General features: G+C 48.3%; 1 protein-coding gene across 4 annotated transcripts in view; it reads right to left on the reverse strand.

Moving 5' to 3' along the window:
• CLEC16A (C-type lectin domain containing 16A) overlaps nucleotides 1–15,630 on the reverse strand; it is a 704,284-nt gene that overhangs the window by 194,316 nt on the left and 494,338 nt on the right. For all 4 annotated transcript variants that reach the window (XM_086941416.1, XM_086941414.1, XM_086941413.1 and 1 more), the window contains exon 19: nucleotides 11,699–11,850. In XM_086941416.1, the coding sequence (XP_086797542.1) occupies nucleotides 11,699–11,850 (152 nt within the window). The remainder of the gene's footprint in view (nucleotides 1–11,698; nucleotides 11,851–15,630) is intronic.

Consider the following 15,630-nt stretch of genomic DNA (forward strand, 5'->3'; position numbering starts at 1 on the left):
GCCGTTACTCCCACGCGATGTGGAATTCAGTAGCAGAGGTCTTGCCTCAGTGTTCTGAGGAGGTCCAGGCTGTCCTTTCCCAATCGATTGCGGAAGGCAAGGATGCGGCGAAGTTTGCCATCAGGTGTGGTTTGGACACCGCTGATTAGTTGGGCAGGGCAATTTCCACGACTGAGGCGTTGCGGCGCCACGCCTTGTTATATTCCACTGGGCTCTCACCCGATGCCCAGAGCTCGCTCATGGAAATGCGCTTTGATGGCTCCCGCTTTTTTGGTGATAAGGCCGACAATGCCCAGGAGCGGTTTAAAGACTTGTGCCACGGCCAAGTCTTTCCACAAAGAACCCTGCCACGCCTGGGTTTCGTTCCTTTCTTGGCCAGGGCAGGGGCACCAGGCAAGCTCTTCCAGCAAGCCTGTGCAGAACCAGCCAGCGCGGCCGTGGATTCCTCAGGGGTGGGTCTGGTAACCAGCGCCCAGCTCAGTCCACTTCCACCACCGCTGCTTCCGCCTCCAAGCCTTCTTAAAATCCGTGCTTCCAGGAGCACCACACGCCGGTGGGTGGCAGGATCCGCCACCACCTCTACCACTGGCGGGACATTACATAAGACAAGTGGGTGCTGCAAATAATACCAAGGTTACGCACTCCCCTTTCTGTCCTCCCTTCCGGCCATGCCACCTCGGTACCACCGCATGTCAGGGGATCATTTGACACTTCTCCGTCAGGAAATATCGGCCCTCCTGGCCAAGGGGGCCATTGAGCGCGTTACCGGTCAGAAAGTAGGGAGTTGTTGTTATTCCCACTACTTTCTGGTCCCCAAGAAGGACAAGGGGGGACTGCGCCCCATCTTGGACCTCCGAGACGTCAATTGCTTCCTCCAGAAGGAGAAGTTAAAGATGCGGACTCTGGCTCAGGTCCTGGCTGCCCTGGACCCTAGAGACTGGATGGTGGCGTTGGACTTGCAGGACGCATATTTTCACATCCCCCGTCCTTCCGGCCCACCGGCATTACCTGCGGTTCATGGTGGGACAGGAGCATTTTTAGTTTGCCGTGCTCCCCTTTGGCCTTACCAGTGCCCCTCGTGTGTTCACGAAGGTGATGGCAGAGGTCACTGCTCATCTGCGCAGGTCAGGGGTGTGTTCCCCTACCTCAACGACTGACTGTTAGGCCTCTGGTCTCCGGCGGAGTCCCGGCACCATATCAACTTTCTGGCACTGCGGGCGATCCAGCTTGCATTGAAGGCATTCCTTCCCTCGGTCTGGGGCAGTGTAATGCAGGTGTTCACGGACAACACCACCGCCATGTGGTCTTGCAACAAACAGGGCGGGTGGGGTGGGGCCGTGGATCCTATGTCAGGAGGCTCTGCGCCTCTGGACATAGATTGAACATCAAGGCATTACCTTGGTGGTTCAGCACCTGGCAGGTTCTCTGAACGCCAGGGCGGACGAACTCACCCTCCGGTGCATGGTGGATCACGAATGGCATCTGAACTCTGACATGGCGCAAGGTCTCTTTCTGCGGTGGGGAGAGCCTTGGTTAGATCTATTTGCCACCGAAGAGAACGCGCAATGTCATCTGTTCTGCACGTTGGAATTTCCAAGGCGGCACTCGCTCGGAGACGCTTTTTGTCGCAAGTGGAGCTGTGGTCTCTTGTACGTCTTTCAGCCTATACCACTTCTTCCCAAGTGCTGAAGAAGATCAGGCGCAACCGGGCCCAAGTGATTCTTGTGGCTCCGGACTGGGCTCGAAGAGTATGGTATCCCGAGCTACTCAGTATGAGCATCAATCCCTCGATCCGTCTGCCTCTTCGAGAGGATCTTCTGTCGCAGCAGCAGAGGACGGTCCTCCACCCGAACCTGTCGAGCCTCCACCTCCATGCGTGGAGATTGAGCGGCGACAGTTGACACCTTTCGATCTTTCTCCCGAAGTCTGTGATGTCATTCTGGCAGCCAGGCGCCCCTCCACCAAGACGGTATACGCCTGCAGGTGGAACAGATTTGTGGCATTGTGCGTAGCGAAGGCTGTGGATCTCCTTTCTGCCCCTCTTACTGAAGTTCTTCTGTTCCTTCTCTCCTTGGCACAGCAGGGCTCTGCTCTGGGCACTATCAAAGGTTATCTTTCAGCCATCTCTGCCTTTCTACGGCTTCCAGATCAGCCTTCTCTTTAAGTCGGCGGTTGTTAACCGTTTTCTTAAAGGCATTACGCACACTTATCCTCCCATGCCTTTCATAATGCCTCAATGGTTTTTAAATCTTGTCTTGAATTTTCTGATGTGCGCTCCCTTTGAGCCCCTTCATAACTGTCCCTTACGTCTTCTTACTCTAAAGACGGCTTTCCTGGTTGCTGTCACCTCTGCCAGAAGAGTGAGTGAGCTCCAGGCCCTTTCTTCCAAACCTCCTTTCCTTTTTGTTCATCCGGACAAGGTGGTTTTAAGGACCCGTCCTGCTTTTCTGCCAAAGGTCGTTACGCCCTTCCACATCGGGCAGACCATCACTTTGCCCACCTTCTTTCCGCCTCCGCATCCTTCAAGGGAAGAAGAGAGGCTCCACCGTATGGACCCAAAACTAGCACTCGCATTCTTTCTGCAGTGTACACAGCAGTTCCGGGTGGATGATCAACTTTTTGTTGGTTACGTGGACGCCAAAAAAGGTCGGGCCTTGCACAAGCGGACCATCTCCCAGTGGGTCATTCTGTGCATCAAAGCATGTTACTTCTTGGCCAAGAAGGAGCCTCCTGTGGGGCTGCGTGCACATTCTACCAGGGCAACTGCAGCCACTACTGCCTTGGGACGAGGCGTTCCCTTGCGGGACATTTGTCAGGCAGCCAAGTGGGCCTCGCTGCACACATTTACCAAGCACTACTGCCTTGACAATCCGGTCCAGAGAGACGGCTTCTTTGGGTGTTCTGTGCTCCGTGACTTTCTGGTGTAATCTTGTTTGCAGACCGACCACCGGGGTTGGTATTGCTGGGGTATCTATTCGAAGGTAAGGAATCTATCACTAACGTGTCTCTTTCAGATGCACAAGTTACTACTTGTGTAACAATATATCTGTAAGAGACATTAGTTTAATAAATACATTTAATAAATGTACTTATAAAGCGCAACACTCATCCCAAGGGATATCAAGGCGCTAGTAGCAAATAAGGCATGACTGCTGATAAGGGGATACAAATAAGTATTAGTATTTAGGGAATAAATACGTTTTTAGTTTTTTTCAGAACGGCAGGTAGCTAGGAGTGAGCCGTAGGTCCAGGGGAAGCGCATTCCATTTCCTAGCTGCCAGATATGAGAAAGAGCGCCCTCCAGTCCTCACCTTCTTGATACGCTTTGTTCTGGCTAATGCTTGATGTAATGGCTGTAGGCTCCTTGTGGGGACTTAAAACTCAATTTTCTCTGGGAGTACCTTAGGGCCACTTAAATACAGTGCTCTATGTGCATGACTGAGCAGTTTAAATACTGCTCTTTGACGCATGGGTAGCCAATGCAGGTTTTTCATGCACATTGATGAAGAGCTTAATCTGTTTTTATTACATACCAGTTTGGCTGCGGCATTTCGAAGCACCTGCAGCCGCGTGAAAAGGTACTCTGTCATGCCCACGAATAAGGCGTTTCCGTAAACGAGCTGACTTATGAGCAGGGCTTGCGTAACTGTTCTTCTGCATTCCAAAGGAATCCAGGGGAAGAGCCTAGATAGCAGTTTCAGGGTCGCAAAACCTTTACCACAAAGGACCCGCATATGGTCCTTCATGGAAAGAGCATCATCGATAAGAATGCCCAGGTTTCTTACACATTGCTTAGGGATAGGAGCAGCGCTAAGTGTTTGTGGCCACCATGTGGCGTCCCATAATAACTAGGCACCTCCAAAGAGCAAGATCTCAGATCTCCCTGTGTTCAGTTTCCAACAGTGCTCATGCATCCACTGTGCCATCTCTGAAAGACAGTTGTGGAGTTTTATTTTCATAACTTCAGGTCTTTCCCCAAGGGCTACCATCAGCTGTGTGTCATCCGCATAGGAGCAAATACCGATTCCCACTTTCTACTGATTTTAGCCAGAGATGATATAGGCATTAAATAAAGTGGGGCTTAGCCATGCTCCCTGCGGGACATGGCTCTACTGGCGCTGGATATGGATTGGAACTGACCTAGCTGGACTGTTTGTGTTTGGTTACTTAAAAACCAACAGAACCATTTCAGGGCTTTAGAGTGGATTGCCTTTTCATGAAAGGTTTCCGACAGTTTATTGTGTGAGACCGTGTCGAATGGTGCCGACAGGTCTAAAAGTATCAGTGCTACGGTTCCTCCCTGGTCAGTGCATGATCTGATGTTATCTAGCACTGCCAGCAGCGTTGCCTCTGTACTATTGGTACCCCTAAAGCCAGTCTGCGATGGGTCCAGTAAGTCGTTAGTTTCTAGGTAGTTCGAAAGTTGTCTGTTTACCAATTTCTCCAAGACCTTGGAGAGGTATGGCAATTGGGAGATTGGGCGGTAGTTTAAAAAGCTGGGTAATGTATGGATTTGCAATCTGGGCAAAAATGAAATAGAGACAAGGGGCAAGGGGGGATCCTGACTTTACTTTGGCCATTGTTTTTAAGATCTCTGTCTCGGTAAAGGGGGTGAAATTAATGAATGCTTGTGAACCTTCTGAATGTGGGGTTTTACATTTCTGACTGGTTATATTTGTTTTTATAGTAGGGCTAAAAGTAGAATAGATTTTACTTATCTTCTCCGAAAAGAAGTTGCTGATTTTCTCGCAAACTTCTGCTGAGGGGGGTACAGTTTGGAACATGCTAGCTGGTTTGCTTAGTTCTTTCACTATTTTATATAGCTCCTTTGCTGAATTACAGTTTTCGTTAATTCGTTGTGCATAGTAGATCTTCTTTGCACTCCTTATGGCATGATTATAGGTTTTGAGTTCGGACTTATACCATAATTTGTCTGTTTCCTGTTTGGACAGTCTCTATTGATGTTCAATATTTTGACACTTCCTTTTCAGTACCTTGAGTTGGGGTGTATACCACTTCTCAGTGGGGTATCTTAGCGGTCGCTTGGATTTTTGTCTAGGAGCAATTCTGATCCAATGTCAGCCCAATTTCCATCTCAAGATTGGCTGCTCCTGTGCTAACTAGGGTGTCAGTCATGGACTGGGTGTTCGGAGGGTGGAAGTGTGATTGGAATGATGTTTCAGTGACTAGTTTCCAGGCTCTGTTAATGGTCTGTAGGAGCTTACAAATTTGGGTTTGTTTGGCCGGTTGTCCCAAAGAAAATGCTATAAGAGTGGTCTGTCCATAGTAATGGTTGTATCTCTTGGATAAGTGTAGCTTCAATGTTGGAAAATAGTAGGTCAAGGGTGTGTCCTGCTATGTGAGTGGGTCCCTTGAACCATTGCCTGAGTTGAAGGATCTTCATGTCGCTCTGTAGTTGTGAGGCAGCTGGATTGTCAGATTTCTCGTAGTGAACATTAAAATCCCCTATGACTATATAATTCTTGTGCTTCAAGCAGACAGGAAGGAGCTGGATAAGTAACCTTGCTCCAAGTTCAGCTTGGCAACCTGGGGGATTGTAGATCACAGCGCCAGCTAATATAATAAGGCCAGCGTGAAGTAATTGGAATGGTAAAATTTCATGCTCCTCCTGTTGTTCCACTTGAACAGATTGGCATGTCAGATGGTCTTCAAATAATATTGCTACCTCCCTCCCTTTCGACCATATGTATCTTGTTTAATAATGGCCGGTAGAGCGCTTGCGATGTCCGGTGCGTTGTTAGTGATAGATTCCTTACCACCCCACCCATCCTCCCTGTTCTGCGAACTGATTACTAGGGTTAAGGTCATTCTCTTATAGGGCCCTATTTTTATGCACCAATGGTGAGTAACTTGCATGGCTCAGCGTTTCCGCGCGGAAAGTCGTGTACATAACTGACGTCAGCACGCATGGGTGGCGCCTAAGTACTTTCCGTGACGTCATCTCAGCACTCACGATGCCAGTGACGGACGTGGAGCCGCATGACACCACTTACCGACGCAGATGGTTACTGCTAAGCAAAACTTTCCGGATCCAGTCTGATGTCTGGGGAATATTCTAAGGTAAGGAATCTATCACTAACTAATGTCTCTTACAGATATATCGTTACACAAGTAGTAACTTGTGCATTATTGATCGTCTTGCATCCAGTGTGTGTAACACTCTCTACGCCTGATTCTTTGGCTTTTGGAAACAGCATGGAAATTGTTCTGTTTGATTAATGTGAAAGTGAGAGATTACCTTCGGTAAGAACTGTGGATTCTGTTCTCATGACTATTATGTCCTTGTGGACTTGTACATGTTTGTGGATTTGTGTAAAGGCTCAAAATGTATCCTCATTAGTTGAGTCAGCACTACATTTAGATTCCATGTGGGTGCTAGTAGTGTTCTGGGCAGTGCTATTCTCTTTGCTCATCCTAAGAAGCATTTTATTACTGGTGTTGTGAAAAAACCTCTTTCTATACGACCTCTTGTGTACCTTTAAGGATGCATATGTTAGTATGCAATCCAGTAGGTGTGTAAGATATTTTAGTACAGTTGCATCTTTAGTGTTTTCCTGCAATAAGTCTTTTTTTCTAACACCACAATGAGCATCTCTTCCATTTGGCTATGTCAAACTTTCCTGTTGTTGGACTTCTTGCTTCTGTGAGACTGGCCATTATGTTCTCCAGGAGGTCTAGATGTCCACATTCAAAGTCTTCACGAGCCACACCAGTATACTGAAAGACTCTCAGTGAAGAACCATCTCCCCTTCCATTGACAGGTCTTGTTGTTTTGATAATATCAGAATGTAGCCGTGTGCCATTTCTATTAGTTCTGAAAACCATGTTTATCTCGCTCACTGTGGGGAGATTAGTATTAGTATAATTTTGCATTTGTTGATGACTCTGTAACAATGGTATCGGGTGAAAAACATATACAAATATCCCCGACGAGTTTATCCTTCGCCAGAAACCGGTCCAAGGATACTTGATTCCGGTCCAGGGAAGACATGGCTTGACAGTTCGGGCTGGACTGTTGCCAGGAGGCACGGGGTCTAGACTGATTTGCATATGGCCATGTCTTAACTGGGGTGGCTTGGGCAGCAAAATAAAGATGGATTAAACCCAGATATGTGACTGGGGGTGAATGTTTTGCCAATGTGCAACATTCCGTCCATCACACCTTGTGTGTTTTTCAGTTTATCCTCTGAGCATTCCCCAGGGATGGGTGGCGTGGCTGTCACAAAGTTTTGGCATTTTGCATTTGTTGGAGTTGAGAATAGGCCTACCTCTAAAATTCCCAATCTCCTAAATACCCGTTTGAGTACCGCTTCGTGGGAGCTTGATGCCTGTGTGCTCAATCTGTCCACTTCTACATGGACTTTCCCTGGTAGATGAACTGCTGTTAGAACTACTAGTCTCTGCACTGCCAACTTTCTGGGCAATCGTTAATAGGGCAAAGGATTGAGTCCCTCTCCCCCCGTTTGTTGATGTAAAACATTGTAGTGGTATACTTCCCAACAGCTTCTTTCTGAAAAGCTTTTAAGGCTTGGAACACTGTCTTCAGTTCTAAGACATAGATTTGTTGGAGCGCATCTTGTAACTTCCAAACACCTCTGACCTAGAAGAGTGAGCCCATCTGAGCTCCCCAACCCATATGTTGGGCATCTACAGTTATGATTACTGTTGAAGTTGGTTGTGCACATTTCCTTCCTTCTGTTGTATGTGATCTGTTGCACCAGGCCATTTCCTCCTATAATTTGTGCGAGCCAACCTCTAGATCTTCCCAACTCCCTGCCGCTTGTGACTATTGGTTCTGAAGCAATTCCTAAATTAGTCTCAGACGTAATCTTGCATATGAAAGCAGAGGGATGCATGAGGTCATCTCTAACATTTTGTCCACAGTCCTCACGGTCAGAGCTTGCCCCTTCTGGTAGCAGTGAGTTTCTTGAAGTAGCGACACTGCTCTCTTTTCACTGGGATATACCTTCCCTATTATTGAATTGATTCTTGCTCCTAAGAACAGTTTTTCCTGTTGTGGATTTGGTGATGATTTTTCTTTAAATATACAGAATCCAGGGTGAAGAGTTCTCTTCACCTCTTGTATATGTGCCTTGCTTTTGCTGAAGGAGTTTACCCTTACTAACCAAGCATCCAGGTAGAGATAAACATGAATCCCCTATCTCATATGCGGCACACTTTCTAAACACTCATGGAGATGATTATATCCCAAAGGCAGACAACAAAACTGATAACGAATCTTGTTCACCACGAATCGCAAATACTTCTTGGATTCATTGGGATATGTAGATAGGCATCTTTTAGATCTATAGTTGCCATGTAATCCCCTTTTGCAACAGTGGTATTACTTTCTGAAAAGTTGTCATTTTTAATCTTTGTGTCTTTATAAACTTGTTTATGAATCTGAGGTCTAGAATTGGTCGTAGAGATCCGTCTGCCTTTGGTATTAGAAAATATGTTGAGTAGTTTTCCTTTAGTGATCTCATCTATGGGTACCTTCTTAAATGCCCTTTTTGCCAGCAATTCCTCTATTTTCTTGAGTAGACGTGATGTTTTCTCGTCTGAATGCACCCTTTCATTGGTCCCCTAGCTGGTGTTGTCTTGGCCAGTTCTATGCAATATCCCAATGCTCTGACTTTTACTACCCAATTGTCTGAAGTCGTCTTCCTCCACTCCTGAAGGAAGTCTTTTATTCTGCCTCCCACTGGGGTTGTGTGTGGGAGAGTTTTTCCTCTGTTTTCCAAGTCACTTATTTGTGTGGGTTATACCTTCCCTCTGAGGCTGGCTCCTTCCATGGCATCATCCCCTAAAGGACTGGCCCCCTTGAAGTTGATATTGCCAGAGCAGTGAAGGTGCTGGTGATTGACTACTACTATGGAAACCCTGATATGCTACTAGGGAAACTACCTCTTCCTGTAGGTCTGTGTGATGATGTAATAGCTCTCTTCATGTTACCCCCAAAGGGCAATGCCCCCATGGAGTTTGCCGTCTCATTATCTTTTCTGAGCAGTTTGCAGAGTTTCATCCACTGTGTCTCCAAACAGCTGTTTGCCATTGAAAGGTATATTTATGCACCGCTGGTTTGAATCCGGAGGTTTGTAGCCAAGAGTGAAGTCTTCATGTTATTCCCGCCATCATTTGGCAACTTGCGGTTCCTGCTGCATCTAATGATATCAGCATGTGTTAGCAATGTTCTTGCCTTCTTCAGCTAGGCTTGCAGGTCTTTTTTTGTATTGGTCTGAGAGGTGCCTCGTGCGTTCTGCCATTTACTCCCAATGCTGGTAGGCATACCTGTTAAGGAGGGCATTGGATTTCGCTATTTGCCATTGATTGGCTGCACTCCTTTCAAATATTCCAGCCCATCAGGTCCATCTTCTTACTTTCTTTGTCTGGGGGTGGCCCAGACATGGATTGGAATATTGGCTCTCTTCCTTGTCGTGGAAGTAACGACGGAGTCTGCCAGGACTGTTCCCTTTATGTATGGAGAGTCGTTTGATGAGTGTGAATACTTTTTCTTAGCCCTCAGTGTCAATGCCCTGCATGTAACAGGCTCTTAAAAAGCTTCTCGTCCCTGGTCCAGAACAATGGGTGTCACTGGCAGGAATTGGTTCCTAGTCTGTGGTGGGATTATAGTCTCTAGGAGGAAGCATGGCTGTGTCTTCTCTTCTTCACGCTGAACTCCATATTTACCAGCAGCCCTTCCTGATCATCTGGCTGTACAGAGCAATATCATCCTGAGGCAAAGGCGTCGACGGGTAACAATCAATACCTTCTTCAAGGGAGTCTGTTTCAAGTTCATGACATTGTATCTCCGCATATTCAGAATCCTCTGATTCCTGGAACATTCCCAAGCCTTCTTGGACCTCCTTTTCATAGAAGGATTCCTCATCATCTTTGTGAGGCTCTGGTGTCATGGAAGGGTCCAGTTCCTTGACCTCCATTTTGCCTTGCTCTTTCGACGTCAAAGCTTTTTGTGGAATTCGGAATTCCCGAAGAGAAGCGTCAACATTTTTATTTTTTGGGGTCAAAGCTGACATCTCTGCCTCGAGTCACCTCTCCTTCCTCTCGATTTCTGTCAAGAGTTCCTCAGGGTGGAACGTTAAAGTCAGTTTTCTTTTCAACGTCAAGGAGTCTTTTGACGATGTGTCGATCATTGAGCTCTTCTGCTCTTCCTATTCTCTTTCATCGAAGATCTCGACTTCGAACATCTTTCACTGTAGTAGTCACTTCGTAATTGTGTCTCTAAGTCTGCCTTCGCTCACCCATTTTTTGGGCGTCAAGGCTCCCTTTTGTACTTTTGAATCAGATTTTCGAGACTGTGACCAACAGTTTATGTGTTAATTGTGGTCTCTTTTCTTTGGTTTTTAGTGATTCTCCTTTGACCATGATGATTCTTAGGTCAGCGTCTGAAGCTTCTTCCTTGGCACCTTCTGTGATGTTTTTGTCGTCATTGCTCGACAGACCCAAGTGTCTTAAGGACGGTGTTTGCCTCTGTCTCTGCACGACACAGAGCACTTGTCTCAGTTTCTCTCTTGCCTTCTATGTCATCGACTTGAACCCTGCACAGGCTTCGCAATTGTCTTTTCAATGGTCGGTGGAAGACAGAGGTTACACATCTGATGTTTGTCTTTCTGCATGAATTTATTATGATGGCATTTCGAGCAGAATCGAAATGGAGTCTACGCAATCATGTGGTACGGGGAGCTCCCTGTCTGGGCATTCTCTAATGACTCAGAAAAACTCCCCTGACAATAGAAATATTTCCCGATACCATTATTCGATGATCCTATTCCGAATGTCTTTGATTTCTTTGTCCAAACTTCCCTCTTTTTACGACTTGGGGAGCCATCTGCAAAGCAATCCGAGCCCAACTGCAGAAAAAAAGAATCTTAAGAGGACCACCATGAGTGGAAGCTTCCGTGGAGGGCGTAGGATATCAGAGGATACAGAATAAGACACCACATGGCTCCAACAACAAAAAGATTAATAGAAAAGGGATTACTACTGTATTTGAAAATTCCGTACCCAACCACTACATGGCTGAATAATATACACCATGTGAATCCAGAAAAGATTCACGCTGCAAGAATACAATTCCTTCAGAGACAGTGGAGAAGTGATTAGTGGAAAATCTGCAAATTTTCATATACAAAAAAGTTAAATCAACTGTGCGCAATGAACAATGAATATTAGTAGGACACAGAAATAACTAATAGGCAGGAAATATAATCTTATTAAGCATCTTATCTGTGAGTATACTTTTTTTAATAGCAGTCATAAAAAAAGTCAATTGCAATTATTAAAAAAATAAAACAGACCGGGAAATCCATTAGAAAACAGTTTAAGAATAAGAGGGCCTAAATAAACAAAGGACATTTTTAAAATGTAGTGATGCTCCCACAATCTAGATTGCTAATATCTGCCAGACAGAGAAAAATATATTTTAAATAAGAAGCATTATGTAACTCAAAAATATTTCTCAACATGTTCACATCCAATCTGAGCAATATTTGTAACATCATGACCACACAATCTACAAATAGATTCAACTGAAGCAAACAACAACTGCGTAATCGCTTAATGGTGTTCACATAAAGTAATCTAAAGTGTTAAAACCTATGGCTAGTTAATGTTTTCATTAGTCCCCCTGAGGTGGGCTGTAAGTATAGCTTTTTACCTGCAGAAGACCTGCAAACTTCACCACTCCCCAACCAAGCCGCTTGTTATCTGGTTCCACCAAACTCATTTGGTATATATCCACTGCCAGAAAGCGCTGAACTTGACCTCCATCTTTCGTAATCACAGTGCATGCAATTAGATCACTGTTATCTGAAATAAAATGTATTGAAAATATAGGTAAAGTGTTGCTGAAAAGCTTTAAGGTGTACACTCCCTGGCTCAGGCAGAATGTGACTACTAAGTTCTCGCCCTCTTGCTATTCATTATATTACAAAGAGCGGCCAATGCAGGTAGGAACAGTGGGGTGTGGGTTGGTGGGGGGGTGTGGCTTGACCAACAACAAGAGGAAATTCAAGAACAAGTTACTTACCTTCGGTAATGATATATCTGTAAGCAGATGTGATGGCTACCAGAAATGCAGTCTTAAGAGTTAAGAGTCAAAGAGGACAGTTGAAGCTGAAAGATCGGAATCATAGCCCGAATATTTCGTACTTGCTGTTCGGGAGGGTAGACTGAAAACTGCATTGTGTTCAGAACCGCTGCGATGAAAAGGAGCTTCTTAGAGGGAATCAGGTGCGACTTCGGCACGTTGATGGAGAACCCCAGCAAATGCAGATCGGCCGTAGTCTGGAGGTGGGAGACGATGCCTGGAGCGAGCCCGCCTTCAACCACCACTCACCGAGATAGGGTAAGACTGGAACCCCTGATCTGCGCAGTTGATCTGCGCAGTTGAGCTGCAACCACCGCCACCACTTTCGTGAACACCCAATGGGCGCTGGTAAGGCCAAAGGGGAGCACAGTAAACTGAAAGTGCTTGTGGCCACCGTAAACCGCAGGTAACGCTGGGGGGCCGGCAGGACGCGGAAGTAAAAATATGTGTCCTGCAAGTCCAACGCTACCAACCAGTCTCCAGGGTCCAGGGCAGCTGAGCAACCGTCAACTTTTGACCTTCTCCTTCAGGAGGAAGCGGTTGACGTTCCTGAGATCCAAGATGGGAGGTAGGCCTTTGTCCTTCATGGGCACCAGAAAGTAGTGGGAATAACAACCACAACCTACTTCTGAGACAGGAACGTGCTTGATTGCCCCCTTGGCCTAGAGGGCCGAAACTTCCTGTTGGAGAAGGGCCAGGTGATCCTCCGACATGCAATGGTACTGAGGTGGCATGGAAGAAGGGGTAGTCTCGAAGGGGAGGTAGTAGCCCATTCGGACTATCTGCAGAACCCACCTGTCCGATGTGATGGTGCGCCAGTGGTGGAGGTGATGGTGGATCCTGCCACCCACTGGCGTTTGGTGGCCCAGAAAGGTCGGACTAGAAGGGTTTGGAGGGGGGTGCAGAGGGGGCTGTGGTGGAATGGCCCACTCGCGGGCCCCCAGAACTGCGCTGGTGGGTGCCACGTCCCCAGCCGTGCTGGGGCTTAACAGCCTCCGCCGACCTATGGCTCTGGGCTGGACATAGCGGGGCACCCCTTCTGTAGCCTCGAAAGGGGCGAAAGGCAGACTGGGCAGGGCGAGTGGTGGAGAGACCCAATGACCTGGCCGTAGCTCGAGAGGCCTTAAAGCGCTCTAGCACTGTCTGCCTTGTCACCGAAAAGGAGACGCCCATCAAAGGGCATGTTCATAAATGTGGATTGGACATCTCCGGAAAACCCAGACGAACGCAACCAGGTGTAGCGTCGAAGGGCTACTGACACGGCAATCGTTCTGCTGTGCTTCGGCGGATGGTAAACTTCGCTGCGTCTCTCCCTTCTGCGACAGCATGGGAGAGCATGGCAGTGTTTACCGACTGTAGTCCCAAGCTGGTCCAGCTTCTTAGTTTCCCTATCAGGTGGAGCTGTAGGGAAGGCGCCCTTGACATAGAGGCTTGGACCACCAAGCTCTCAGGGGTAGGGCGTTGTGACAGGAAAGTCGGGTCGCCTGGGGCCGGGTGGTGTCGTCTGGCAGCCATCCTATCCACAGGAGCCCCTGTATTGGGCCTGGACCAGGTGCCCAAAAGGGCTTCATTGAACGGCAGCAGGGGCTCGAAGAGCTTGCTGCCGGCTGAAGCACCTCTATCAGGAGGTTAGTCCTGACAGCCACCGTAGGAAGCTCGAGGTGGAGAGCCTCGGCCGACCTACGCAACACCACTGCATATAACACTCCCTCCTCCATAACCACGGTAGGAGGAGACATGTCTAGGTGTGGGGAGGTATCCAGACCACTAGCATCCCCCAGTTCCTCTCTGCAGTCCGACTCACACTCTAGCTGGGCAGTTAAAGGGTCAACAGACCCCTCCCATTCTTCCTCACCCTCCTCTGGCTGCCAATCCGGCTGAAAATGGCCAGGGTGGAACACAGGGACAAAAGTATCCATCGACGCCGGGCCTGCTCCGTTTGCACGTCGGGATGGAAACAGGGGTCGACACCCGCTGGGGTCCAGCCGGCATCTGTTGCGAACGTGGTGCTGGTGGAAGCTGCACCAGTGGAGGTGTCACAAGGTCGACTGGCGCCGATCTGGATCCATGCCTGGATCCAAGACGGCCATGCGGTACCGTGGACCAAAGGCACCCCGGCGGAGTCGGGCTGCACAATCTCTGCAGTACGGCTCACACTCTAGCTGGGCAGTTAAAGGGTCAACAGACCCCTCCCATTCTTCCTCACCCTCCTCTGGCTGCCAATCCGGCTGAAAATGGCCAGGGTGGAACACAGGGACAAAAGTACCCATCGACGCCGGGCCTGCTCCGTTTGCACGTCGGGATGGAAACAGGGGTTGACACCCGCTGGGGTCCAGCCAGCATCCGCTGCAGACGTGGTGCTGGTGGAAGCTGCACCAGTGGAGGTGTCACAAGGTCGACTGGCGCCGATCTGGATCCATGCCTGGATCCAAGGGGGCTCTGCGGTACCGGGGCCCAAAGGCACACCGGCAGAGTCTGGCTGCACAAAGATGGCATGCATTGCTTAGTAAAATTGCCAAAGTTGGGCAGGGGTCACTCCCAGGAAGGGAGGGAAGGCTGGAGTCAACCCTGAAGGCTCCGCACGTGGAGTCGCAGGAGGGGCACCACCAGCACCCTGCGTTGCCTATGCCGACGGACGAGTGGAAGTCGAAGAGCGATTATGCTTTGACTTCTTTCGGTGCTTCGACTTACCTGACCCAGAGTGCGAAGACTTGGATGACCAGTGGTGGTGATGGCTCCGTGACCGGTCCTGCGACCTCCCTCGCGACCGAGACCTTGAGCGACACGGAGCCAACTGCCGCACCTCAAGGAGCTTTCAGGACCGCGCCTGCAAATACATAGGGCCACGGTTCAGCAGTCGGGGCACGACTTGGGGTCGTGGTCGCGCTCCAGGTAGAAGAGGCACACGCGGTGCGGAACCGTTACCAACATCAGTTGGGTACAGGAACAGCAGACCTTGAAACCGGACATCCCCGGTGCACCAGGAGTCGATGAAGACTTGAAAAAGAAGTCAACAAAAGCTGCAAAAACTCAGTCAAAAAATGACTAGGGGTACCGCTCTCTCCGGATCTGCGCTTATTGGTGCGGAAAAATAAAGAACTGACGTCAGCGCGCAAGGGCGGCGTCTAAGTAACTTCCATGACGTCATCCCGGCGACCCTAATGACTGACGAGGAGTCGACCGATGCCATTTACCGACGCACAGGGGTACTGCTGACGAAAACCTTTCCGGATCCAGTATGACGCCTGGGGGATATTCTAAGGTAAGGAATCTATAACTAACTGTTTCTTTCAGATTAAATATTTAATTTTGCCTCATTGTCTGTCGAGTCCCCCCCAGCCGGACTCACCGCTCATACCGGCAAGGGCCACTCCTGTTATATGCAGTGATCTTTTAAAGTAGAATATGCCGCGTAATAAGATTACCCCCTTAGCTGTTTCCAATAAGAACATTTCCTTTATTTTAGAACTTGTCGACAGACAGTTTAACTGTTTTCATCA

Source organism: Lissotriton vulgaris, chromosome 10 (genome assembly GCF_964263255.1).
Source record: "Lissotriton vulgaris chromosome 10, aLisVul1.2, whole genome shotgun sequence".
In the NCBI taxonomy this organism is placed as follows: Eukaryota; Metazoa; Chordata; class Amphibia; order Caudata; family Salamandridae; genus Lissotriton; species Lissotriton vulgaris.